This window comes from Megascapheus bottae, chromosome 17, assembly GCF_031878675.1.
Source record: "Megascapheus bottae isolate mThoBot1 chromosome 17, mThoBot2.hap1, whole genome shotgun sequence".
Lineage (NCBI taxonomy): Eukaryota > Metazoa > Chordata > Mammalia > Rodentia > Geomyidae > Megascapheus > Megascapheus bottae.
The window spans coordinates 15,228,990-15,256,911 of NC_143525.1; the positions used below are offsets into that span (position 1 = coordinate 15,228,990).

General features: G+C 44.5%; 1 protein-coding gene across 1 annotated transcript in view; it reads left to right on the forward strand.

The window, feature by feature from the left end:
• The window catches only part of Pitpnc1 (phosphatidylinositol transfer protein cytoplasmic 1), a gene marked incomplete at its 5' end in the record, with an annotated part of 105,086 nt that overhangs the window by 39,108 nt on the left and 38,056 nt on the right, over window positions 1–27,922 (forward strand). The window contains one exon of the mRNA XM_090351489.1: window positions 22,316–22,411. Coding sequence (XP_090207615.1) covers window positions 22,316–22,411 — 96 coding nt within the window. The remainder of the gene's footprint in view (window positions 1–22,315; window positions 22,412–27,922) is intronic.

Genomic DNA, 27,922 nt, shown 5'->3' on the forward strand with positions numbered 1-27,922 from the left:
TGTTGCATGATTTATCGGTTTTTTTTGGGGGGCATGGGGCTTGAACTCAGAGCCCTGGCTCTATCCCTGAGCCCTTTTTGCTCAAGGCTAGTACTCTACCACTTGAGCCATACTCTACTTCTAGCTTTTTGGAGGTTAATTGGAGCCTCGTGGACTTTCCATGTCTGGGCTGGCTTTAAACCCTGATCTTCAGGTCTCAGTTTCGTCAGTAGCTAGGATTACTAGTGTAAAGCAGTGGCTCTTGACTGTAATTGCTTTCAAGTTCAGCTTCTGATTATTATCTTACGTTAGTTTAATGAGTGATTTCTTTTTATTTATTTATTTATTTATTGTAATTAGTAAAAGGGTTACATGATATTTGCCAGATAGAAGGTGCATTAATTCACATACATTGATACCCTTTCACATGTCTTGGTACCCATTTCCCTCCCCCCTAATGAGTGATTTCTAAACACTGGGTTGTTCTTGGTATTAGGAAATTAGGCTCTTCCCATTTTCTTAAGTATAAAAGATTCCAGCCAAATGGAGTTTGTTCTCTGGATGCCATCTTTGCATGATTTGCAAAAGCATCTCCATGCATAGATGAGGCTCATCCCTCATGGCCTTGGGGAGATGCCCAGAGATGTTCTCCTCACCCCAAATAGCTAGCCCTGGAAGCAACCAGCTGCCAGGAAAAACTTCATCATTTTGGGAGAACTGCCTCTATGTATCTGTTTTTTAATTGACAATAGTCATCATGAAGTATGTTTCATTCCTAGTATTTATAATGTCAAAAGGGCAATACGGCAAATGAGATAGTGAATAACACATTTCAAAATGTACTCAAAAATTAAATTATAAAACAGGCGTGCCGGGGAGAACTGGGAATTCATATTTACAGGTCCCAGAAGCTGATTTCTTTTTTCCTTACATGGCTTCTAATTGAGGATTGTTAAAAGAAAAAAAAAAGTATTTGCTTTATTTTTAGATCTGATCTCTGATGCCTTCAACTTTTATGGTTGTTTTTAACTGTAGATTATTATAACCAGCCACCTACAAAATCTGTAATTTTCTCTTAATAAGTCAGTAGATTTTTTTAAGAAGGTTGTATAAAATACCACCTCCATTTGCACTTTTGCAAGATCATTTTTTGTTCTACCTTGATGCATGTAGTAAAAAGCCACTGTTCCTATTGCATCTGTGTCTAATGGTTTTGTTGTTGCTGTTGTTTTTTGGGTTGGTCACTCTGGGCCTGGGCACTGTCCCTGAGCTCGTCAGCTCAAGGCTACTACCCTACCCCTAGATCCATGGCGCCACTTCCTGTTTTCTAGTGGTTAATTGGAGATAAGACTCTCCCAGACTTTAGCGCCTGGGCTGGCTTTGAACTCTGATCCTCAGATCTCAACCTCCTGAGTAGCTAGGATTACAGGCGTGAGCCACCACACTCAGCTTAGTTTATGAAATTTTTATTTCTAGTTGACCACTAAAAAGTCAGAAGTGGAGCTGTGACTCAAGTGGTAGAGTGATAGCCTTGTATACAAAAAAGCTAAGGGACAGTACCCAGGCCCTAAGTTTAAAACCGTATCACACACACACACACACACACACACACGCTCGCACACACACGCACACACATCTAACAAAGGTGACACACCTTTTTTTGGTGACATAGTAGGCTGTGGTGTCTTAGATGCAAGGCACTAATTCAGCATCCACGTGTATGCACAAGTCCTTCATGAGGGTCTTTAAATGTTGATTGGTGCTTGCATAGAACTGTGTAACCTGAACTAGATTCTGCCAAAGAAAAGTTGTTGAAGCCAGGAGCTGTGGCTCATACCTATAATCCAAGCTACTCAGGAGGCTGAGATCTGAGGGTCGAGGTTCAAGGCCAGCCCGGGCACTAAAAATGGTTAAGACTCTTATCTCCAATTAACCACTAGAACACAGGAGGTAGTGCTGTGGCTCAAGGGGTAGGACAGTAGCCTTGTGCTGAAGAGCTCAGGGACAGTGCCCAGCCCCGGAGTCCAAGCCCCGGGACTGACAACAAAAAAAAAGTCGTTGAATAGCAGGCTGTTCACTGCTGGGCTCTGCGGGACAGGAAGGTTATGGTAACTTAGTCCAGGATGCTGACAGGCTTTGCAACAATGCAAATGACTTGCTAGATCTTTGCATAGAGAATAGTGGGCTTGCCTTCCCTCTATAGGTTCAGAGCCATCCCCTTTGGGAGATGAATTTCATTCTGAAGTCCCCAGATGTAATTATCTGACAAACACACCTGCAAGGACAAAATTCTTGGCTCCTATTTAGGCATATGGAAAAGAAGTCAATGGTTTCTAATGGACATAGTTTCCAGGCAATATTTTTCCTTTAGTTTCACTGAGCTGTGCTTCCATCTGCTGTAACTTGCACTCACGCTCTGCCTTCTAGCCAGGTGGTGTCTCAGCTGTTAGCCTCCCAATTCTGCACTTGATCTTCCTAGAGTGCCAGAAATACAATCGGAATGGTATGAAGTCCTTAAATCTGATTGAAGCCACTAATACCTATTGAAGACCTATTTACATTACACCATTTTACAGCCCTTATTAAATATAAACTTTAGGGAACTGCATCTGAAAATATGCCATCTTGTTCCTAAACTTTTTTTTTTGTCAGTCCTGGGCTTGGGCTCAGGGCTTGAGCACTGTTCTTGGGTTTTCTCAAGGCTAGAGCTCTACCACTTGAGCCTCAGCACCACTTCAGGTGCTATGTATGTGGGGTACCGAGGAATTGAACCTGGGTCTTCATGCATGCTAGGCAAGCACCCTACCACTAGGCCAAACTCCCGGCCCCTTGTTCCTAAACTTTTAAAGATGGTTATAATGCGCACGCACGTGTGTGTATGTGTGTGTGTATGTGTTTGCTGATATACTGGGGTTTGAACTCAGAGCCTCCCACTCTAGCTTGGGCATTTTTGCTTAAGGCAGACACTCTACCACTTAAGCCACAGCATCCACTTCTAGCATCCACCTCAAGCTTTTTGGTAATTCTTTAGAGAGTGACTTCAAACCATGATCCTCAGATTTCAGCCTCCTCAAAAGGTGAGATTAAAGGCATGAGCTACCAGCATTCAGCTCATAATTTTTATGTGTGTGTGTCAGTCATGGCGCTTAGACTCTGGGCCTGGGCTCAAGGCTACCACTTTCGCCTTTCTAATGGTTAATTGGAAATAAGAGTTTCATGGACTTTAGTGCCCGGGCTGGCTTTGAACCAAGATCTTCAGATCTTAGCCTCCTGAGTAGCTAGGATTACAGGTGTGAGCCACTGTGCCCAGATTATTTATTTATTTATTCAGAGTAAATATTTTTTAAATATACTGACCATTAAGTGTGCTAGTTTTAATTATCTTTAGTTATGCCAATCAGATTATTATAGGTAATAAACAGATGTCGGGAAGTGTCAGTTAAATGTCATCACATAATGGACGTGCACTAGTGAGACCAAATATTGGATAGCCTTGTGCTAAAGTTATTATTAGACAGACAGACAGGTAGATAGATAATCATTGGATTCATGTCTGTTATACAGTAGAGTTTCTTACTAACTCACTTCATCTTGGTTGGCAGGTCAAAACTAGAGTGAAATGTTGAAATGAAAAATGAAACATAGGGGCCAGGAGTTTGGCCTAGTGGTTAAAGTGCTTGCCTAGCATGCATGAAGACCCGGGTTCGATTCCTCGGTACCACATACATAGAAAAAAAAAAAGCCAGAAGTGGTGCTGAGGCTCAAGTGGTAGAGCTCTAGCCTTGAGAAAGTCCAAGGACAGTGCTCAGGCCCTGAGCTCAAGCCCAGGACTGGCAAAAAAAAAAAAAGAAAAAGAAAAATGAAACATAGTAAGGAGACTTGAAGAATAAAGGATACTGAAAAGGGGTGTGTGTGTGTGTGTGTGTGTGTGTGTGTGTGTGTGTGTGCGTGTGTGTGTGTGTGCGTGTGTGTGTGTGTGTGTTAGTAACTTAATTTTAATCTATGGGGGAAGCCTTGTTTTTAGCACCCAACTAAATTTGCTTGGAACCATCTGGGTTTCTTGGAAGAGCTGATGCCAATTGTACACATGGCATGCCTTTGTTGGGGCTTTTTGTAACAGTTAGAAAACAATATTGCCAGAGCTGGTGGTGTAGCTCAGTGGTAGAGCAAATGCAGGGTCCTGGGTTCCATCTCTAGGATCAGTGAGAAGGAAAGAGAAAGGAAGGGAGCAGAAGGGAAGGGAAGGAAGTAATTTGGTACATAAATTTATTAAATGTAGAGGAGTGGTAGTGATTCAAGCCTGTGGTCCCAGCTTACACAGGAAGCTGAGATCTGAGGATCCTAATCTGAACCCAGACTGGGTGGAAAAGTCCATCCAAATTTTATGTGCAATTAACTACTAAAAAGCTGGAAGTATAGTTATGCCTCAAGCAATGGCGCCCAGCTTTGAGCATGAAAGTCAAGGGACAATGCCCAGGTCCTGAGTTTAAACCCCAGTACTGGCACAAAAAAGGTATATCTAGGGGCTGGTAATTTGGCCTAGTGGTAGAGTGCTTGCCTAGCATGCACAAAGACCCAGGTTCAATTCCTCGGAACTACATCCATAGTAAAAAGCCAGAAGTGGTGCTGAGGCTCATGTGGTAGAGCTCTAGCCTTGAGAAAGTCCAAGGACAGTGCTCAGGCCCTGAGCTCAAGCCCAGGACTGGCAAAAAAAAAAAAAAAGAGGTATATCTGAAGAGAGACCCTGTCCTCTTCCATCATATGAGGATGAAGCAGGAAGGGGCCATGGAATAGCCGGAGGTAAGCCTTGACTGGACTTGCCATGTGCCACAGGTAGGAGAAATCAATGTCCATTGTATACAGTCTGCACAGTCTAGAGAACTGTGGTATATACAGCCACTTGGACAGACCGAGACAGGCAAGGTTGAGGTCGTGTTCTTATCCAGTTAGGTTGATGTGCTCACGGAAAATTTAGTTAAAAAAAAACTGGAAGGAAATTGGAGTTATAAATTGAGAGCTGAGACCTAGAGATAGAGATTTAGTCATGAAGCAATGGTAGTTTTAAAGCTGTGCAGCTATTTCCCACAGGACAGATGAGTGGTAACAGGAAAAGAAGGGCAAGGCCAGAACCCATGAGAAGATGGATATTCAATGGGAAGGGAAGGAAATAGCGTATCCTGGAGAAGGATGAGAAGGAGCACTTGGGGGATGGAGAGGAGAGGTGATCACAGGCCCAGAAAAGTGAACCCAAGGACGACACTGCACCAATGACATAGCCAGAGTGCCACTGTGAATTTCAAAGATCCTTGAGCCTGGCTGTGGTCTTCTAATTCTTCTATATCCACCTCACCTGCTCAGAAGCAGAGCCCGTGGCCATAGTAGACCTGAGGGAAGAGTTGAAGCGAGAATTCTTCACTAAACTAGCTGGCTGCCTGACTGTGACCATGGGTGATAATTGAGAGACTTATTCAATAGTTGGGGTTCAACCATCTTCAGTATATACACAAGTGTTTATGTAAATCATGAAAAATGGAATCGAGAGAAAGGAGACTAGTAAAAACGGAGACATTTTCTTTGTCAAGCATTGGAGAAAACATTTGCTTCTCAATACCCTTTATCTTGCTTCTTGTCATTCCAACAAGTGACCCTTTTTATTTCTGTTTTGTTGTGCTGGGAATTCAACCCAGGGCCTAGACCAGACTAGGCAAGCACTCTACCACTGAGCTGCATCCATAACCCTCAAGGGATTTTGGTTTTTGTTTTTGGTTGATCAAGGGGCTTCAACTCAGGAGCTGGGTGCTATCCTTGAGCTTCTTCACATTGAGCCACAACACCACTTCCAGTTTTCTGGTGGTTAATTAGAGATAAGAGTCTCATGGCTTTTCCTTCCCTGACTAGCTTTGAACCTTGATCTTCAGATCCTCAGTCTCCTGAATAGCTAGGATTATAGGTGTGAGCCACTGGTCACTGGCTTAGATTATGTTTTTTAAAACCCTATTCAAATTTAAACACCTTCCAAGAGATGGATCAAGTTTTAGAAAAAGAAATATCATTGATAAAGACACAGTTAAGGGGCCAGGAGTTTGGCCTAGTGGTTAAAGTGCTTGCCTAGCATGCACAAAGACCCGGGTTCAATTCCTCAGTACCACATACATAGAAAAAAGCTGTAAGTGGTGCTGAGGCTCAAGTGGTAGAGCTCTAGCCTTGAGAAAGTCCAAGGACAGTGCTCAGGCCCTGAGCTCAAGCCCAGGACTGGCAAAAAAAAAAAAAAAAAGACACAGTTAAAAATTCAGCTACCTAACAGGGCAGGTGATGGCTCACGCCTGTAATCCTAGCTACTCAGGAGGCTGAAATCTGAGGATCAAGGTTCAGAGCCAGCCCAGGCACTAAAGACCTTGAGATTCTTACAGTTCAATTAATCACTAGAAAACGAGAAGTGGGGCTGTGGCTCAAGGGGTAGGGCAAAGGCCTTGAGCTGAAGAGCTCAAGGACAATGCCCAGGCCCCAAGTTCAAGCCCCATGACCCACAACACACACAAAAAAATCTCAGCTAACTAAATGATGGTGATGATGATAATGATGGTGATGGTGATGATGATGATGATGATGATGATAAAGATGACAAAATTCCATTAGGTAAGAAAGACTCACAAATGCAGGCTGCAGATCTCTGGGATACTCCTACAAGACTGGGGATGGGTGGGGCCTTGGCCTGGAAGACTTATCTCCATCTCAGACACAATTGAAAGCCAAGCTTGCTAATAGAAACCTTGCCACAACCTGCTATCTTCCACCAAGATATTAAACTGGCCAGAGCCAAGGACAACATGTGGGAGCAGTGGGGAGAAGACATTAGCATCACATGGAAGATTTTAGGCTCAGGGCCATAGAGGTGCTTTCCTCCCCCACTTTCCATTAAAAAGTAATAATAAGTAAGAGTAATATTTCCCCATGGGGAAAGAAATAGGGGGGAAGATATTCAAGAATTCCTTTGAACAACTCTGTTCTCCTGGGTTAGTCAGATAAATAGAGAAATGGATCATTGGCTGTCAGAAATCTTGGCAGTGACTTGACCTTGAAATGACCTCCACCATGACCCTTCCTGTCCTGGACTGGCCCCAGTTTAAGCGGGGGAGGGGTTGTTATCTGTAGCACAAGGGAAATAATGATCACTGAGGCCTGTTTTCTGCTTGGACTTGGAGGAATCATTATTTGAGCAAAACCTCACATTGCTTACCTCATACCATGCTGATCCAAGGAAGGACACACAGTGATTGGTTCCCAGGGGTTGCTCCCTGTGGCTGAAGCCAGGCACTGGTGCTTCACACCTGTGATCCTAGTTACTCAGGAGGCTGAGATCTGAGGATCACAGTTCAAAGCCAGCCCTGGCAGAAAAGTCTATGAGACCCTTATCTCCACTTAACTACCAGAAAACCAGTAGTTACTCAAAGTGGTAGAGGACTACCCTTGAGCAAAAGAACTCAGAGACAGTGCCCGTGCCCTGAGTTCAAGCCCCATGACAAACAACAAAAACAAAAAGTTTCATGGATTTTTCTGCCCAAGATGGCTTTGAACCATGATCTTTAGATCTCAGCCTCCTGAGTTGCTAGAATTATATGCTCCACAGTGATTAGCTCTTCTTCCCATTTATGCTTTGTAGCCTGAGCATTGCAACTGGGCAGGGTTCTCTGTTAAAACACAATTCTGGGTGATGTATCCAGAATACCTGCTCTTGCCAAACCAGTGCAAGATGTCTTATAGGGAAACTTTTAAAACTTTTCCTTCAAAGAGGAAAAAACAAAATTCAAACCTGGCAGGAAGTTTTCAAGAGTAGAACCGGGATAGCAGATTCACCGATGGTTCACATTTTTCCCCATTTGATATTTCCCTCTGTAAATGTTTACACGGTGTCCTTGGAGAATAAGTTCCAGGCACCTTGACCCTTCACCCCTGGAGACGTCATTGTGGTTGTCCTGAGAACATGAGTTTTCCCTTACGTAACCACAGGGCCATGATTCCATGCTGCTAGTTTAACGTTGCCATAGTTGTATGCTATCTGATAGAGCAGCTATTTACTTTTCAATAATTATCTTAATCATGTCTTTTTATAGCCAACAACAACAACAACAATCTTCATGATTCCTTCAGTCCCAGTAACACACTCTCAACATGGAGCTCTGTTGTCACCTTGTTGAGTCTTTCATCCAGGGCTGTTCCTTAGGTTTTTCTGGGTTTTTTTCTTGATGCTGTTAGGAACACAGGCACTTGGCGGCTTTCCCTCCTCCAGTTTTCCTTGTCTGTGATTAGATTGGAGACAGCATGGCCCGTGAGTGTTATCTAAATGGCTTTGAGGACACTTTGTCCTTACGCAATTTTTCATGCTATTTGCTGGTGTTCGAGACCAGTGTTGGTGGGAGCTTACACAGCCATGTTCTAAGCCCCCAGAGAAAGAATGATGGCTAACCAGCCTGCAAAGCCACCCCAAGACCAAAGCAGCTGTGGACTCCTAGTCTGAAAAATGCCATCCAGAGATGGGTGTTGTGGCGCTTAGGAGTAGGGCCACTCAGAAAGATCACTGAGCCTGTAAGTTACAGACCAGCCTGAGCAACCTCGAAACAAAGCCAGGCACCTGTGGCTCACGTCTGTAATCATAGCAATTCAGGAGGCTGTGATTAGAGGATTGAGATTCAAAGCCCAGGTAGGAAAACCTGTGAGATTCTTGCCTTTAATTACCCACCAAAAAGTCAGTAGTTGGGCTATGGCTGAATTGGTAGAATACCAGCCTTCAGCTTAAAAAAAAAAAAAAAAAAAAGCAAGGAACAGTGCCCAGGTCTTGAGTTCAAGTCCTAGTGCCAGCACCAAAAAACAAAAAAACATAGCAGATGCGGATCTGATTGGATTAGCCAAACTCCTGTAGGTCCTAAGTTCACTACCAGAATTAATTTTTTCTTTAAATCCAAAGCAGTAACAAAAACGAAAGACAAAAACACAGAAGATGTGGATCTCATTGGATTGGAAAAAGCAAGCCAAAGTCTGTGGCTAAGTCACTTGGGTGATTTGGCCTCTTAAAAAATATATCCAGGGGCCGGGAGTTTGGCCTAGTGGTAGAGTGCTTGCCTAGCATGCGTGAAGACCCAGATTCAATTCCTTGGTACCCCATACATAGAAAAAAAAAGCCGGAAACGGTGCTGAGGCTCAAGTGGTAGAGCTCTAGCCTTGAGAAAGTCCAAGGACAGTGCTCAGGCCCTTAGCACAAGCCCAGGACTGGACTGTGTGTGTGTGTGTGTGTGTGTGTGTGTGTGTATCCATGTTGGGGCCAGAAGTTTGGCCTAGTGGTAGAGTGCTTGCTTAGCATGCACGAAGACCACATACATAGAAAAAGCTGGAAGTGTCACTGTGGCTTAAGTGGTAGAGGTCTAGCCTTGAGAAACAAGGACAGTGCTTAGACCCTCAGTTCAAGCCCCAGGACTGGCACAGAAAAAATAGTATAGCAAAAAATATATTCGTGTTACTTTTCCACTCTAACTGCCATGATCTTAGTGAAGGCCCTTATCCCTTTTCTAGAACAATCTCTTATTAAGTCCAGCACTTGCACAACCATCAAAGGGAAAGAGGATTTTTTTCCCTTTTTTTATTTTGCCAGTCCTAGAGCTTGAACTCGGGACCTGGGCATTGTCCCTGAGCTTCTTTTGCTCAGGGCTAGCATATTACTACTTGAGCCACAGCACTGCTTCTAGCTTTTTCTGTGTATGTGGTACTGAATGGAACCCAAGGCTTTGTACATTCTAGGCAAGCACTCTACCACTAAGTCACATTCCAGCCCCTGACCATTTTTTATACTAACTTCCCTTGCAATTTCCTGAGAGCTTGATTTTTAGACCCACTGAATCAGAACTTGTACTAAAGCAAATGAACTGCCCTAGGTGATTTCTGAGCCCTAGCAAAGCATGGCATGAACTGGTAGAACATGCTAGAAGAGCTCGTTCTGGGCAAAATAAAAAGCTAAGTTGCCCCTTAGGCTCTGTGGTCCAAGGTGTGGGAAGATGATTCTCAAACTACTTTGCAATTTGAGGTTCACTCCTAAAATTCAATTTGAAGATTTTTGTTGGTGTTGTTTTTCCTCGAATGCTCAGAAATAATTTTGACGCATAAGCGTGAATGTGATTTAGTGGATGAAATCTGAATTTTATGTTCTCACAATTCTTTTTTTCTAAACTTTGACATCTGCTACTACTTCTTGGCTTGTAAAATGTCATCTGCTAGCAGACAACAAAGTGAGTCGACTACCATCAAACACATGCTAATGTTAAAACTCATGCCAAACCCTGGTGGTTCTGGACTGTAATTCTAGCTTCTACAGCAGCTGAGATCTGAGGATCACAGTTCAAAGCCAACCCTGTTCAAGAAAATCCATGAGACTTATCTCCATTTAACAACTAGGAAACCAGAAATGGAGCTGTAGCTCCAAATGGTACAGTACTAGCCTTGAGCAAGAAAAGAGCCCAAGGACAGTGCCCAGGCCCTGAGTTCAAGCCCCACAACTGACAAAAAAGAAAATCTCATGGGGGCTGGGAATGTGGCTTAGTGGGAGGGTGCTAGCAAATCATAAATTGGAAGCTGTTTTGGATGGAGGCACCTTTGAGATACTTATCTCCAATTAACCAGCAAAAAGCTGGCAAGTGAAGGTATGGCTCAAGTGGCAGAATGATAGCACTAGGCAAAAAAAAAAGGCCGGGAGTTTGGCCTAGTGGTAGAGTGCTTGCCTAGCATGTATAAAGACCCGGGTTCGATTCCTTGGTACCACATGCATAGAAAAAAGCTGGAAGTGGTGCTGAGGCTCAAGTGGTAGAGCTCTAGCCTTGAGAAAATCCAAGGACAGTGCTCAGGCCCTGAGCTAAAGCCCAAGACTGACAAAAAAAAAAAAAATCAAGATCAGGTGGGCTCGAGTTTAATGTCCCTGTGCTATCACACATAAAACAATAAATGACTGAAACTCAAGGTTCAAGGAATTTAACAGCTCATTTCCACAAAAGCAACATATATGAATACGGAGAAAGTCTGAGAAACACACAAATGAATTGTCAAGCATATTAACCATAACCCCAAAGATTCATGGGCTTCTACTACTAGAACATTTAATGGCATTTCAGTAATGACCAGCCTCTTAGTAGAATCCTTAGGGTGTTGTTCAGATTTGCAGAGTTCAGCAAAATGAAAGGCTTCTTTTTTTTTCTTCCCCCTCTTCCTTGGCAGGCTGGGTGAGTTGAGACACTATCTCACTCTGTATCCCAGCTGGCCTAGAACTCACTCTGTAGCCCAAGCCTGTGTCAAACTCATGATTTCCTTGCCTCACTTTTCTGGAGTGCTAGGATTACAGGTGTGCACCACTGTATCTGCCTAAAATGAAAGACTTCTACTGTAATGTTAAGTTGATTTTCTTTTCTGTGTCTAGACTGCTGTTTAAGCCAATTTAACCAAGACATCAACTATGGACTCCCAAGGTTGATAGCTTTTTTGTATTATTGATTTTTGGTTTTGGTGGCATTTATTATGCTAGTCCTGGGGCTTGAACTCAGGGCCTAGGTGCTGTTCATTAGCTTTTTTGCTCAAGGCTGGCACTCTACCACTTGAGCCACTGCTCCACTTATGGCTTTTTGCTGGTTAAATGGAGATAAAAGTCTCGTGGAAGCCAGGCACTAATGGTTCATACTTATAATCCCCAGCTACACAGGAGGCTGAGATCTGAAGGTCTCTGTTCAAAGCCAGCCTAGGCAGGAAAGTCCATGAGACTCTTATTTCCAGTTAACCATCAGAAAACCAGAAGTGAAGCTGTGGCTCAATGTGATACAGCACTACCCTTGAGCAAAAAGAGCTCAAGGACAGTGCTCAGGCCCTAAGGTCAAGCCCCACAGCTGACAAAAGAAAAATCTCGTGCACTTTTCTGCCCAGGCTGGCTTCTCATTGAGACTCTCAAATCTCAACCTCCTGAGTAGATAGGACTACAGAAGTAAGTCGGTCACTGGCACTCAGCAGGTAGATAAGTTTTTAAAACAAAAGTCCTAGTGGACTTGTGGCTACTTAGTACTTTTAGCCTTGTACATACACTGGTAGACAGTTGTTCTATTTAATTATTGGAAGTACCTACAGCTGAACAAAGCACCTACAGAAGTCATGTCCCTGTGCTGATCTGGCCAGGGAGTTTGGGGCCCCTGAGAACCCAGGAATTAAATTCTAACCAACTGTTATCTGAAAATGAATTTGTGATTACTCATTATTGCTTGACTAAAAGGTGACCCACAAAGTCACCATGATCCTGAGATAATAGTAGATGTGTGCCAAGGAGGAGAGGAGAGGTTGAAACAGTGAGCAGGGTGTAGTGAGGAAGGTAGGCCTTAGGAAGAAAGCAAGGCCTGCCCACAGAAGGGAGAAAGTTCTAGATGGGTGAGCTGATGGGCAGAGGCAATATATTAAGTCCAAATCTGTGTATAGCATTTAGTTCTTTGCAAAGAGCCTTCACACCCACTTACCCCGATAGCTCAGTGAGGGGCAGGGACAGACAGAGTGCTAACTTCCACATGATGAAACAGAACCCCGGAGGAGTTTCTAGAAGTTTCCCCCAGCAACAAAGTTTCTCTCTGTCTACCATCAATCAACATCTTCTAGAGGTAATAAAGAAACTGGTCCATGGCTCAGGAGGCTGAGATCTGAGGATCATGGTTCAAAGCCAGCACAAACATGAAAGACCATGAGATTTTTTTTTGTCTCCAGTAAACTGCTAAAAAGCCAGTAGTAGAACTGTGGTTTAAATTGGTACAGTTCTAGCTTGGAGCAAGAAAAGCTTGAGAATAGCACCCAGGCCCTGAGTTCAAGCTCCCAGGACCGGGAAGAAAATTTTCAAGTGGTTGTGTAGATGGAGAATGGATAGATGAAGGCATGTTGAGGTATGTATGTCGAGAGAAAGAAACTTGGTCCAGGATCTGTCAGGAAGATGGACTGCTGTGAAGCAGAATCATTGCAAGGATTCAGTGCTGGACCAGATGGGAGATGGAGAAAGCAATCAGAGCACTAGGGAATGCTCACACCTTGGATCCTTGAAGGACATAAAGTGAAAGAGGCATAAATCTTAGAGTCAAAGGCCTCAGGAGGTGAGGATGATGAATGTGTCTCTGATATGTTAATTGGGGATCAAACCCAGATTGGCATTTCAGGTTGTCATTTTGACATCAACAAATCTGGACTCAGGCAAAAAATGTCTGAGCTCTCCAAGAGATTTATTAGGTCATTAGCAATCAAAGATGGACATTTTATTACAGGTGTTCTCCAAGTGGTATAAATAACATGAAGGAGAAGAGACAAAAGGAAAGATATTCAATAGGAAGAAGATTGATTCATTTAGATTATAGCCATATAGTAAAAGCAATTCAGACCTTCAAAAAAAAGTAGAGTGAGGACTGGGAGCGTAGAGTGCTTGTCTAGCATGCACAAATCCCTAGGTTTGATTCCTCAGTACCACATACACAGGAAAAGCATAAGTGGTGCTGTGATCAAATGGTAGAGCTCTAGCCTTGAGAAAGCTCAAGGACAGTGCTCAGGTCCTGAGTTCAAGCTCCAGGACTGGCAAAAAAAAAATAGTAGTCCGAGGACATGGGGCAAGTTCTCACCTAGCAAGCAAGAAGTCCTGAGTTCAAATTCCAGTGCCACCAAAAATAAGTGGGGAGAGTAGAGTCATAATAGTCAATATATATCCTATGAAACTCAGAAAATTGAGGAGATGGAATGGGTTGAAAGGGATGGAAATGATGGAGTGACAACAGTCAAGATGCATTGCACTTATAAACCGATTTGTCAAGTGATAATTCCTTTGCCCAACTACTTGAGGACAATAAAAATATAAACTTTTAAGAAAGAAGTTAGGTTTCAGTGGTTCATGCCTGTAAATCCTAGCTACTCTGGAGGCTAAAATTCAAGGATCGAGGTTCAAGGCAAGACTGGGCAGGGCAGTCCTTGAGACTCTTTGTCTCAGGAAAAAAGCCAGAGGTGGTGCTGTGGCTCAAGTGGTAGCACCCTAGCCTTGGTAAAAGAAGCTCAGGGACAGTACCTAGACCCAGACAGAATTCAAGCCCTACAAGTAGCAAAGGGGGAAAAAAGAAGAAGAAGAAGCTGGGTGCCAATGGTTTATACCTATAATCCAGCCTACTCAGGAGACTGAAAGCTGTCGATTGTGCTTCACAGCCAACCCAGGCAAGAAACTCCAAGTGTGGCCTCTGAAAGCCACCCGTCTGTATACCTGTGTGGCGGGGGAAGGCATGCACCCAGAATCTTTGCAAAGGCTTCCTTGTTTAGGCTCCCAAACAAGTTTAGGCAACGAGAGGCTCAAAGTCACCTTGGGGTAGACAGACACCAAACACCAACGCATATTGAAAGCCAGGCCCTGGGAACCCTTTCCATGTTCAGTATTGACCTGCCGCCCTTACGAGAACACCAGCAGGCGTGTCCCGTTCTCAGAGCCCACCGTGTGAATTGAGATCAGAGCGAACGTAGAAGCCAGGACTATTTTAAGCATAGCTGCTGAGAATTATTTTGAGATCCATTATTGATCCAGCTGCAGGGAAACTGCTCACTGTCCCTCGGAGGTGTCCGACGTTGACTCCTGAGTCCGCCAGCCCAAAGGGAGAATTCACACTCTCTACCAAAATTAGCCCATGTTTCTAAAAGGAGCCTTGTTACAGCTGTCCTGGGAGCCAAAACTTAGAAGTGGTTCTGTGTGTGCGCGCGCATGCGTGTGTGCACGCTGTGAAAGCCTTCTTAGTCAATGAATCAAGTATTTGTGACCTGGCTGTTTGGCTTTAATGTAATTCTCTGTCCCTGTAATTAGCTGCTGTGACCGGGAGTGCCTGATTAGAACCCTGTTTGAACCTTTGTGTCATCTGCCTTAATGTCACTTTGGTGACAATCTCTTGGGCCTTCTTGCTCACCTTTAATGTTTCCCAAATGAATCCAGAGTCTCTATGCTGAGTGTGGCACTTTGGAACTTGACACCTCATATGAAATTGTTCTCTGTCCCCTGCCCAGTTTGCTGGTGCTTCAAACCCTGGCACAAACCCTTGCCTCAAAGAGCCTTGCCTGTGATTTCACTCCCCCACCCCCACTACTCCCTCTGCACCCTCTTATACCTCAAGAACTCCACTTCCTTCCACTGTCCCAGGCATCTTCCTGTCCCTTCTCCTTGCTATGTCACAGCAGCTTCTTTCTCTCTCTCTTTCTCTCTCTTTCTCTCTCTTTCTTTCTTTCTTTCTTTCTTCCTTTCTTTCTTTCTTCCTTTCTTTCTTTCTTCCTTTCTTTCTTTCTTTCTTTCATTGGGACTTGAATTCAGGGCCTGAGCACTGTCTCTGAGCTCTTTTCCTCAGGGTTACCATGTTGAGCTACAGCACCACTAAAGGTTTTCTAGGGGTTAATTGAACATGAGTCTCAATTTTTCCTGCCTGGGCTGGCTTCAGAACTGCTACCTCAGATCTCAGCTTTCTGAGTAGTTATGATTGCTTGTGTGAGCTACTGGCACCTGGCTTCATGGCAGTTTTTTTATTCTGAATCTCACCCCTAGTTATTCTGTCTTCCTAATGCATTGTTGTTGTGGACTTTCTGCCTATTGTGTTGAAATTGGGGGACTTTTGGGTGGAGGGCAGAAAGCAAATGAACTGATATCTACCACTTGGCCCATTGGGTGCTACATTTCAACTGTTCTTTTCTGTTTTGTTTTGTGCTGGTTCTGGTGCTCATCCATTAGCTATTTCACTCAGGTCTGGCATTCTACCATCTGAGCCACAGCTGCACTTCTGGCTTTTTGGCTGGTTAATTGGAAATAAGTCTCAGATTTTTTTCCTACCGGGGCTGGCTTTGATCATCTGATCTCAGCCTCCTGAGTAGCTAGGATGACAGGCGTGAGCCACCAAGCCCTGTTTCTTGAGTTTTCCAACTCTAAACTAATTGAGCACAGAGAACAAAATGGCTATTCGTTTGCACTGGCAATCGTCCAGGACACAAGTCTCTTGCCCCAGAGCCTGGAGGGTGCCATGCTGGCCTGCAGCAAGAAGGGGTGCGCTCGTGAATGGCCTCCCCTCGAGGCTCTGAAGGCCAGAGGCTGAATTAAGGAGACCACAGGGCCTTGCTTCCTCTCAATTCCCCATGGAGGTCCTTCCTTGTCTCTTCCAGCTTCCCGTGGCCCCAGGATTCCTTGCTTTGTGGATGAGTCATTCCAGTCTCTGCCTCTGTATTCACACGGCTTTCCCTCCCCTGCCAACAGTCTGCATCTTAAGATTTCCTGTTCTCTTTTTGTGCCAGTACTGGGGCTTGAATTCAGGACCTCATGTTGTCTATTAGCTCTTTTGCTCAAGGCTGGTGTTCTTCCACTTGAGCCACACATCCACTTCCCATGTGTCCTGTGTCTTTATGGCATCAGTTACCGTATCTTCTTTCTACGAGACACCAGCCGTGGTATTTAGGGGCAACCCTCAATCCAGGATTTCATTCCAGGATCCTTAACTTAAGGACATCTGCAAAGACCCCATCTCCAAATAAAGTCAGCCTCAATCAAGGCTCTTGGTGGCCATAAGTCAGGAGACAGATACTATTTAATCTACTGTAGGAGTCTAGAGACTCACATTTAAGGACGAATCACAACCCAGGGATATCACTTCTAAGTTTTCACTCTAGAGAAATGAACACTTAGTGTTCATCAGTGCTTTAGCAGCTCTGATCAGTGGTGAGGATAAATAGCTGTGCATCCACAGAATGAAATATCACTGAGCCCTGAAAAGGAATGACCTTTAAAATGTGCAAGACAAAGGATTTCAAAAGCATTCTTGTGAACCGGAAGAGCCAGTCTTCAAAGATTACGTTCTCTAGGATTGCGTTTGTCCCAGGTTTCTTTCTCTTTTGTGGAGCTGGGAATTGAACCTACGATCTTACACCTGCTAGGCAAATGTTCTACCACTTGAGCTACCTCCTTGGGGCCTATCTGAGACAACATGGGAATGGAGAACAGACCTGTGGTAGCCAAGGCTGGGAGGAAAGAGGGTACTATAAATCTTTCTTGGGGTGATGGTTCTCAGAACCCCTAATGTGTTAATGTATCTGTACATGTTCCCTCTCCAAAAACAAAATCAACAAAAGCAAAAAAAAAAAAATAAGATAGGGATAAGGAGTCTCAAAGGACAAGGAATTGTCATTTATATTTGTGAATAACAAGATGGAACTAGATTTAGTACAAATTTGAGTTTTAATATTTGATCCTGCCCAAAGTGAAGGTATGTCAAATCTTTAGGGTGGTTTCTAATTTTTGTACTTGACTGTATTTCTCAAGTTAAAAAACATCTAGTTCCTGAGAAACTTTTTTTTTAAAAGAACGGGGCAAAAGAGAAAAATGAAAACAACTTGAGAGGGTGTGACTTCCGTGTGGTTGCAACCCAGGAAGGGGCCAGACTAAACAGTTCTACTGCTTATTTCTGAGTGCTCAGACTGAGAATAAGCCAGGCATGGCAACACACTCCAGTAATCCCGATACTCCCAGTTCATCCAATGAATGTATCCTGGTTTCCTCAGCTATTCCTTCCTCACGGTGGTATATTTTCATCTTTTTCCCTTTAACTCCTTAGTATCTTTGCTTCCTTGGCCATTCCAATAACAATGCAATGACAATCTTTGAACATAAAATTTTTCCTCTTATTAGAGTTATTTTCATGAGATACATTCCCCAAGTTGTAATCCCAGCTACTTGGGAGGCAGAGATCTGTGGCTCATAGTTCAAAGCCAGCTCAGGCAGCAAAGCCTGTGAGACTCTTACCTCCAATTAACTACCAAAAAAGCTGTGGATCACACTACTAGCCTTGAGGGGGGTGGGGAAGAAAGCCTAGGGACAGTGTGTCGATCCTGAGTTCCATGACTGAAGTGGGGAAAAAAAACTAATGCTTTCTAGGTCAAAAAATATGAAGATGTATAAACCATTTGGTACTTAATTGTTCATTGTGCTTTACAAAGAATTCTTTTTCTGTTCTTTTTGCTAGTCCTGGGGCCTGGACTCAGGTCCTAGGCACTATCCTTGAGCTTTCTCAAGGCTAGTGCTCTACCACTTGAGCCACAGCACAACTTCTAGCTTTTTTTATATGTATGTGGTACCAAAAAAAAAAATCGAACCCAGGGCTTTGTGCATGTTAGGCAAGCACTCTATGACTAGGCCATGTTCTCGGCCCCTTCTCCCTTCAAAAATAATAGCTAGGGACTAGTGACCTGTGTATTTTCCCTGAATTGAAAGGAGTCTTGCCTTTTTTTCTTCCCCATAGGTGGCTGGAGGAATGGCCCAGCCGTGAAGCATGCGATCTTGATTGTAAACCCCAGTACCGCAAAACAGAAAACATTGAAAACGCCCCCCTCATTCCCTAGTGGGAGTGGGGTGGAGGTCAGGGGGTCAGCCAGATGGGCAGTGGAATCCACCACAGAGGATCCCTCCATGGGAAAACAGGCGCAGGGCAAGAATAAACACATTCACTCTGTGCATCTGCTGGGGTGCCAGCATAGGGTTCCCTTGAGGATTCTGGTTTAGAAGCCTGGTTCCTGGGTGTCTGTGTGGAACCTTTAGAAGATGATGTATAAACATTAAGTCTATGCATGGGGCCTTGTTGAAGAGGGAATTATGTTTCCCCAGTCTCTCCTCTCTTTCTCTGTCTCTGTGTCTCTGTCCCTCTGTCTGTCTGTCTCTCTCTCTCACTCACTCACTCATATCAGAACCCATAATCCTCCTTTATGTGAAGTTAGCCTGCCTCGAGTGTTTCATGACAGCAATGCAAGTAGGCTTCTAGAGTCTATGATAAGATGGGAATGGGACTGCAGGTGATGGAAGAAAAGTAGCCAAGCCCGCTTTCACAGTCAAGTGCTCCCCCTGCCCCCCGTCTCAGGAGGGACATGAGGCTAATACAGAGTCCTCAAGGATGGACAGATTTTGATCCCACAGACAGATTTTGAGAAGGTGTGCATGTAGCCTGAGGACTAGCAGAGGAGTTCTTGAGGTGGCCTGAGCCACCTCTGTCTGGGCAGCAGAGAGCCTGCAGGGGCACAGGCAAGGTGAGCATGGTAGACAGACAGGCACACTGCCAGTGCATTACAAGGCCTGGAGGGCATGGTGCCTGGTTTGAGAAGGCCACAATGGAGTTCCTGGGCCTGGGCCAGGGCTGCTACATGGTCAGCAATCCTGTCCTCTAGGCGTGCAGCAGAGCAAAGCTCTACAGAGTGTCCTCAAGATCCAGACCTGGGAGACTTCCCCTGCTTCCTGCAGTGTCCCTCCGGCGCCCTCTACTGGCCAGGCTTTGGTCCTGCACACCATCCAGTCCCTAAGCTCAGCAGAGATAAAGCAGCTGCACGGTATGATCCAAAAATTAAGTCCCATTAGACAAAACCACATCATCTGTCAAAAGCTCATTTAACAAAGACTTGTTTCCTTTTATTTGAATCTCATAGATTTTACTAATAAATGTCCCGTCGTGTGCGTGTGTGTGTGTGTGTGTGTGTGTGTGTGTGTGAGAGAGAGAGAGAGAGAGAGAGAGAGAGAGAGAGAGAGAGAGAGAGAGAGAGAGAGAGAGAGAGAGAGTACTAGTACTAGGACTTGAACTCAGGGCCTGGATGCTGTCTATAAGCTTTCTTGCTCAAGGCTAGGACTCTACCACTTGAGTTCCACTCCTGGCTTTTTGATGGTGAATTGGAGATAAGAGTCTCACAGATTCGTGCCCAGGTTGGTTTTGAGTTGTGATTCTCAAATCTTAGTCTACTGAGTAGCTAGGGTTATAGGTATGAGCCACTGGTGCCCTGCTCCAATCCTTTTTAGAACTTCTTTTGTAATTTGCTCTCTATAAGTTTGTCCCCTCTGGGTATTCTGTTTTCCCTTCTTAGTGGGGCATGTGCCTTTCTTTTCTTGGCCTACCCTTGTGAGAGATGGAGGGCGGGGGGGGGAGAGAGAGACAGAGACAGAGACAGAGATTGATTTTGATTTATATAATCTGAGACCCAGTATTTCATTTCACAGCTGATTTTTTTTTCCAGTCCTGCACTTGAGCTCAAGGTCTGGGCTCTGTCCCTGAGCTTCTCTGTGCTCAAGGTTAATGCTGTATCACCTGAGCCACAGCACCAAGGAATCGAACCTGTAGCTTCATACATACTAGGCAAGCACTCTACCACTAAGCCACACTCCCAACCTCCACAACTGATTTCTCTATTCAACTTGAGCTTGTCTGCCACTGTCTGTTTCAAAGGCAGTCCGCCTGTCCCTTCCAAACATTTAAGTGGTGTCCTAAAGCACTGAATTCAGTGGCAGTTGGAAAGAATGAGGGCTGAGCTAAGAACTGGTCTTTCTCTGCCTTGAAGGAATTGTGGAGGCCATCTCAGGTCAGACTGGGTTGTAAATTGAGCCTCCAAACATTTTAGGAGAAAACTGGCAGAAGAACCAACAGCAGACATGGAGATGTATCTGCACAAATATGTCTTCTTTTTCTCAGAAAACAATTGGAAATCTTACTTTGCCATGTAAGTGGCAAAGCGGGTAGCAAGCACTGAAGCCTCCAGGTGCTGTCTTGGGGAAGTGGATGTTAATAATAGGCACCAAATTTGAGTCAAGACAATGTTCTTAGGTGTCAGACAACTTGTTCCAAATAATTCTATTATCTCCTGAAGAGTTAGATGTAATTATTGGTGTTATCTAATGATGCCCCATAGGAACTAGCTCAGCAAAAAGATGGGGCAAAGCTAAGACTTCCTCCAGAAATGGTGTCTTCTCTAAACTTAGTCTACTTACAGTACTTCCGCAGTGCTTTCAAACTATCCTCTTCCCTTTAGACCAGAAAAAAAAAAAAGACAAAGAGGAAAACTAGAGGAACCTAGTTATTCTGCCAGAATCAGTTATATCTATCTGGATAGATATAAATGATTATATATTGTGGCTGTATTGCTTTTGTTTTTTCAATTAATAAACATTTCAGACCAGTGGAGAGAAATTGGCAGACAGCCATCTCAGCATCTTACTGAGCTCTACCTTCGTCAGCCCTTATGTATACCAAGGAAATCACAGTATAAAATAGTCAAGAAAATGGACCTGTTCCTCCAGGGGTAATGGAATTTGTGGCTTTTTCCTTCACTTTTACTCATCTGTATTTTTTTTTCTTTTTGTGGGTCATGGAGCTCGCGCTCGGCCTGAGTGCTGTCCCTGAGCTCTTCAGCTCAAGCCTACACCCTACTTGAGCCAAGTCCCACTTCCCATTTTCTAGTGGTTAATGGGAGATAAGCCAGGCTGGCTTTGAACCTTGATTCTCAGATCTCAGCCTCCTGAGTAGCTAGGATTACAGGTGTGAGGCACGGCAGCCAGCTTCATCTGTATGTTTTTCTGCGTCAAGTGTGCATTCTTTGTGAGATCAGGTACATATAAACAAGAATATATGTTCAGTTGGGAATGTGGCCTAGTGGTAGAGTGCTTGCCTAGCATGTATGAAGCCCTGGCTTCAATTCCTCAATACCACATAAACAGAAAAAGTCGGAGGTGGCACTGTGGCTCAAGTGGTAGAGTGTTAGCCTTAAGCAAAAGAAGCTCAGGGACAGTGGCCAGGTCCTTAATTCAAGCCCCATACATATGTGGGGGGGAGGGGTATGCACACTCATTCTTCTGTAACACACACACGGGATTGTCTAGTCTCAAATCTAACCAGACCCTTGGTAGACTCTACACTTTCACTATTCAGATTAACTGGCCAAGAAAAAACAAATAGCAGACTTCAGTTTGGGGAGAGATTTTTTTTTTTTTTTTTTTTTTTTTGCCAGTCGTGGGCTTGGGCTCAGGGCCTGAGCACTGTCCTTGGACTTTCTCAAGGCTAGAGCTCTACCACTTGAGCCTCAGCATCACTTCCGGCTTTTTTCCGTGTATGTGGTGCCGAGGAATCGAACCTGGGTCTTTGTGCATGCTAGGCAAGCACTCTACCACTAGGCCAAAATCCCAGCCCCTGGGGAGAGATTTTTTGAAAGAGATTTGTTTCCTCACTCTCAAGGGTCTAAAAACATCCTGCTTTGTCTTCTCCCCCTCACCAAGCCGTGCTGGCTGGCACACCTGCCTCAGAAGTGACAGAAATCCAGGCAGGGGTAAAAACCTCTTCTATGATTCTTGCACATTTCTGTGGCAGGCAAAAGCGTTAGGCAAGGGCACTATGTGAAGACATGCTGTAGGTGTTATTGTGTCTCGGGCAAGGTAACACAGATGTCCAGGCACCTTAGTACATGTGGTCTAACCTTTAATATGTTGCTGTCCTTCCAGATTTTTGACAATGAAGCCAAAGACCTAGAGAGAGAAGTTTGCTTTATTGATATTGCCTGCGATGAAATTCCAGAACGCTACTACAAAGAATCAGAGGTAAGGAATAAATAAGTGATGTGTGGAGGAAATTCATTCATTCATTCATTCATTCGTTCTTTCTTTCTTTCATGTGTTCATGTGTTCATTCGTTTGGTCATTCACTCACTCAACAGATATGTACTAAGTGCCTCCTAATCTGGGAGCCTTTCACTTGGTTCTGCATTGATTGACTTTGGGCGGTCACACCTTGCTAGTCTCAAACTCCTGCCTCGGCCTCCTAAAGTGATTTGTTTCTCTGGAGTTTCACATAAAGAAAATCCTCAGTCAATCCTCAAAACTTGGGGCCGGGAGTTCGGCCTAGTGGTAGAGTGCTTGCCTAGCATTCATGAAGACCCGGGTTCGATTCCTCGGTACCGCATACATAGAAAAAAAGCCGGAAGTGGTGCTGAGGCTCAAGTGGTAGAGCTCTAGCCTTGAGAAAGTCCAAGGACAGTGCTCAGGCCCTGAGCTCAAGCCCATGACTGGCAAAAAAAAAAAAAAATCCTCAAAATTTTGTTTGCTTTGGTTTTTGATTTTTTTTCTTATTATTTTTTGCTAGTCCTGGGCCTTGAACTCAGGGCCTGGACACTGTCCTTGGGCTTTCTCAAGGCTAGGGCTCTACCACTTGAGCCAGAGAACTATTTCTGGCTTTTTTTTTTCTAGTATGTGGTACCGAGGAATCAAACCTGGGTCTTCGTGCAAGCTAGGCAAGCACTCTACCACTAGGCCAACCTCCCAGCTCCATCCTCAAAACCTTGATAGTTCATGTTGGCCCAGAACCATTCTTTTGAAATAGGATGTACGTCCATGAGAGCATCTTTGTTCTTGGTTGAGGTAATATTCAAAGGAGCATCATTCTCTCTGCTTTCTATCCAACCATGATCCACCCTTTGCCTTTCCAGTCCCTTTTTATTTTACTGTTTTTGCAATTCACCATCCAGATCCTGTTAGCCTTTTATTAATGGCTGCTGATGGAACTTGAGAGACCTGCTTGTTAGTGTAATGACAACAGATGTAGGGCTATTTTTGTTGTTTAACATGTAGCCAGTATATTTGGAATGAGGGCCCCAAACTTGTCCTTAAGCCCTGCATATGGACCTTGAAACCCTTCTCTCCAAGTCACTCAAGCTGTTCAAAGATAAAATAAATGAGCTTAGTAAAAGTAAATCATATGGGCTGGGAATGTGGCTTAGTGGCAGAGTCCCTGGGTTCAATTCCTCAGTACCACATAAAGAAAAAAATTATAATAAAATTATATTAAAAGTGAATCCCAAGCTGGGCATGGTAGCTCATGCCTAAATCCTAGCTACTCAGGAGTCTGAGATCTGAGGATCAAGGTTCAAAACCAACCCAAGCATAAGAGAACCTGAGACTCTTATCTCCAGTTAACCCCTAGGAAATGGGAAGTGGGGCTGGGCTCAAGGGTAGGGCCGTAGCCTTGAGCTGAAGAGCACAGGGACAATGCCCAGGCCCAGGGGTACGGTGGTAGCCTTGAGCTGAAGAGCTCAGGAACAGAACCCAGGCTGAGTTCAAGCCCCATGACCCACAAAAAAAGAAGGCGGCAATCAGTTGTGTTGAATGTTGCAAGGGAGTCCAGTAAGATGAGTGAGCAACTGAAAAGAGTCTTTTATGGAAATAAGTTCCCACAGTAGTAACTGTCCCACAAGATGCTTGTCTCGTGCCAGCTTTGCCTCTCACTAGCTGCCACTGCATTTAGTTGGTACAGTCTGGAGATACTGCTAAACATCCTTCCAGTACAGAGTACCCCTTTGCAAAAATCGTCATCCAATACAGTCAAGTCTGGGAAGACTTATCCTAGAGACCGAGGATACTGGAGCTGGATGGACCTCTGGGTCCAGCCTTACACTCCGAGCCTGCTCTGCCTGTTCTGGAGTCTGAGTGTAACTTCATGGATATAGGATCTTTTCTCCTCAAGATCTGTAGGGCCAGAAAAAAATCCCCCTTCACAGCTTGGGCAATTCTACCACAAAGGGCTACATACATACTCCATCTGCAGTGCCAAGAATACTCCTGGGGCTCCTTTTAGACCCCAACTCACCATCATTACATACACACACACACACACAATCTGAGACTGGAGTTGAAACTCCCTAGCAGTGAGAGGGGTGAGTTTTCTAGGCTGTTTTGGTTGTGTGACTACTGTGAATGTGCCAGGACTAAGAATAGAATCCCAACTCATCAGACCATTTCCAAGTCGATGGCTACTCAGCACCCTTGTGAATAATTAACACACAGCTCCCCTCCACAGCTTTCCTTCTGCCATGAGCTCTGACCTTGTCATTCACTGCTTAAAAACCCAGACTGGGTCTGCCTTAGAGATCAGCTCCAACACCACTTCCTGCTAGTGAACCTTCCTAAGCCCGTGCTCCCTAACCAGTCTGTGGTCTATGGCTTCTAGATCATGTTAACTTATGCTGGTGCATGTTAGATTATGCTAGCTGATGTAAATCATGCTAGCTCGTGTTAGATCAAGCTAACATATGATTATACTAGCTTATGGTGAATCATGTTCAATCATGCTGGTTCACCTTAGATCCTGCTAGCTCATGATCTAACATTTGATCATGTTAGATTATAATAGCTCTTGTTAGGCTACACTAGATCATATTAAATTATACTTGGTCATGTAGGCCCATGCTAGCCCATGTTAGATCATGTTAGATCATGCTAGCATGCGATCATACTAGCTTATGGTAAATCATGTTCGATCATACTGGCTGACATTAGGTCGTGCAAATTCATGATCTAATTCATGTTAGATTATGATAGCTCATGTTAGACTACTCTCGGTCACATTAGATTACACTTGATCATGTTAGATCATGCAGCCTCATGCTAGATTATGCCATCTTGTGTTGGATCACATTAGCTCACATTGGCTCAGGCTAGCTCATGTTAGATCACACTAGAACCCATTAGGTCACACTGGTTATGCTGATTCAGCTCATGTTAGATCACTGTGATTGTAGCCTCCCCAAGCCCAGCTCCACGCCATCGTCTTTATTCTCCTCCATCTGCCGTAGTGGAGCGTGAGGACGGAGCAGCTGCTTCCTTGCAGTCATGGCATGAATGAGTGAAGGCCACGGCTTTGTGCTTTTCTCCCAGCAGTGACAATTTCAGAGCGAGTTCTATGAAAGAAGATGAATCTGTCACCATTAAGCTAGCAGTTGTGAATCAGGGTTTTGTTTTTTGTTTCTTTTTCATCTGAGGCTTACTGCCTTATGGGCTTTTTCTTCCCATCCGTCCTTCTAAATTGCCTGTGTCAGCATCGTAAACTGGAGCACACTTCCTGTGCGGGTGGGCAGACTCTGTTTTGAGATGTTTGATGTGAATGGATCCAGTCCAGGGTTATATGGGGGCATCCCCTCTCACCCCACTTCCACAGCATACCTGCTGCCCAGGCCAGCAGAGAAGATAGAAGCTCTCGCTTGTCTTTTGCCTGTTTTTCCCTGGAACCCTCTGAGCCACGCACCCCAGAATGCCATTCTCAGTTAAGTGACCAGAACTGGAATTTTCCATGGGCTGCCGTCTGCCTGACAGTGATTGTGCCATCATTCCCCAGGGGTTCAGAAGGACTCATTGGGGAATCCAGATCCGCCTAGCAAGCACCTTATTCTCACTTTTGCAGTACTACTGTTTCCATCCAAGCCAAGGACTTTGAGTTTCAGCTCCTGAGAATCTCTGAGCCTCCACTTTTATTCCTCTATTGAGTAGAAGATCTTGCAAGGCAAGATCATGTGAAAAAAAAAATTTCAGCATGATTTCTCTAACAGAAAGAACAAAGCACCAGAAAGAGTGAATCTGACCTCTGAGAAGCTTGTTAGAAGGTTGATATGCAGCTTCTCGCTTCTGCCAAATTTCCATCGTGACTCTTTGATGCCCTGCCAAGCTTTCAAGGTGAAGATTCCAGCAGAGGAACAAGGAACTCTGTTCGCTCAGTCGATGCATCGAAGCACCCCCACAGGCAAAGAGACTGTTCCCCAAAACGGAGCTGGCCATTGGTGGTGCAAAACCAAATGTCAACACCCAGCCTGAAGACTAGTCTGGCTCAGAGGGCTCCCATTTACAGGCCAGGAGTGCTGTCTGATGGTCAAATTGGCTTGTTTTGTTCCTTGGCATTCATGAACAGTGGCTTCCATGATTAAATGGAGACGGTGGCATCTTTAATGGCTTCACAGTCTGGCCCCCTGCAGCTCTGTCCTGGAGGGACAAGCAGAGTATGTGAAGGAATGTGTGGCTTCTCCATTTTCAGATATTCCTCCAGTGCAAAGGGGAAGAGAGAAAAAAAAAAAAAGATACGCAGTTCTCTCATGCAGAAGGTGTATAAGTAGCAGGTTTGTGTGCACTACACTCTGGGTTGGGTTTGGTTGTTGGTTGCTTTGGGGTTTTTGGACACAGTATCTCATTGTGTTGGCCTCAAACTCCTCATCCTCCTGCCTCAGCCCTCCAAATCACTGGAATTACTGTCTACTGCCATGCCCAGCCCTCCCTCTCTCCTTTCTTTATTTCTTTCTCTCTTCCCTCCATCTCTTCTTTTTCCTTCCTTCATTCCTTTCTTTTTCTTTTCTCTTTCTCTCCTCATATTCTCTTTCTCTTTCTTCCCTCTTTTTCTCTTTCATATTTCCTTCTCTATTTTCTCCCTTCCTTCCTTCCTTCCTTCCTTCCTTCCTTCCTTCCTTCCTTCTTTCCTTCCTCCCTCCCTCCTTCCTTCCCTCCCTCGCTTTCTCCCTTTTTCCCTCCCTCCTTCCCTTCCTCCCTCCCTCCTTCTCTCTCTTCCTTTGTTCTTTTTTCTTTCTTCCTATTCCTTCTTTCTTTCAAATAGGGCAGTGATTTATAACTCCAGGCTACCTTTGAACTCAAAATCTTCTTGACTCTACCTCCCAACTGCTCAAATTATAGCATGTCATTATACATGCTATGTGAGTGCTCTGCCACTAACCACTGGGTTGTGTTGCTAGCCGTGTGGGTATGATAGCTTGATTGATTAATGCAAATACACAGCAGATGTCTGTAGACCAATGATTCTCCAGAAGGGACAGCTTCACCCCTGGAGATATCTGGATATCTATGACATTTTTCATTGTCACAGCTCTGTTTGGCATCAAGTGACTGGAGATGAAGCATACCAGATGAACCATACCCAAGACAAAGACCATGCTCCTTTTGTTCCTTTGGTCATGGCTTATCTCACTCAATAGGATTTGCTCTAAGTCCATCCGCTTCCCAGAGAATGCCATTATTTTGTCTTGTCTGGTGACTGTGTAGAACTCCATTGTATATATGTACCACATTTTTTGTATCCATTCATCTGTAATGGGGCATCTGGGTTGTTTCCATCTCTTGGCTATTGTGAAGGATATGGCCATCAACATGGTTGTGCAGCTGTGGCTCAGAATGATAGAACACTAGCCTTGAGTGAAAGAGCTCAGAGACAGTGCCCAAGCCCTGAGTTCAAGTCCCACCACTGACAAAAAAGGGCGGGGGGGGGGAATCTCCCTAACTTTTTGC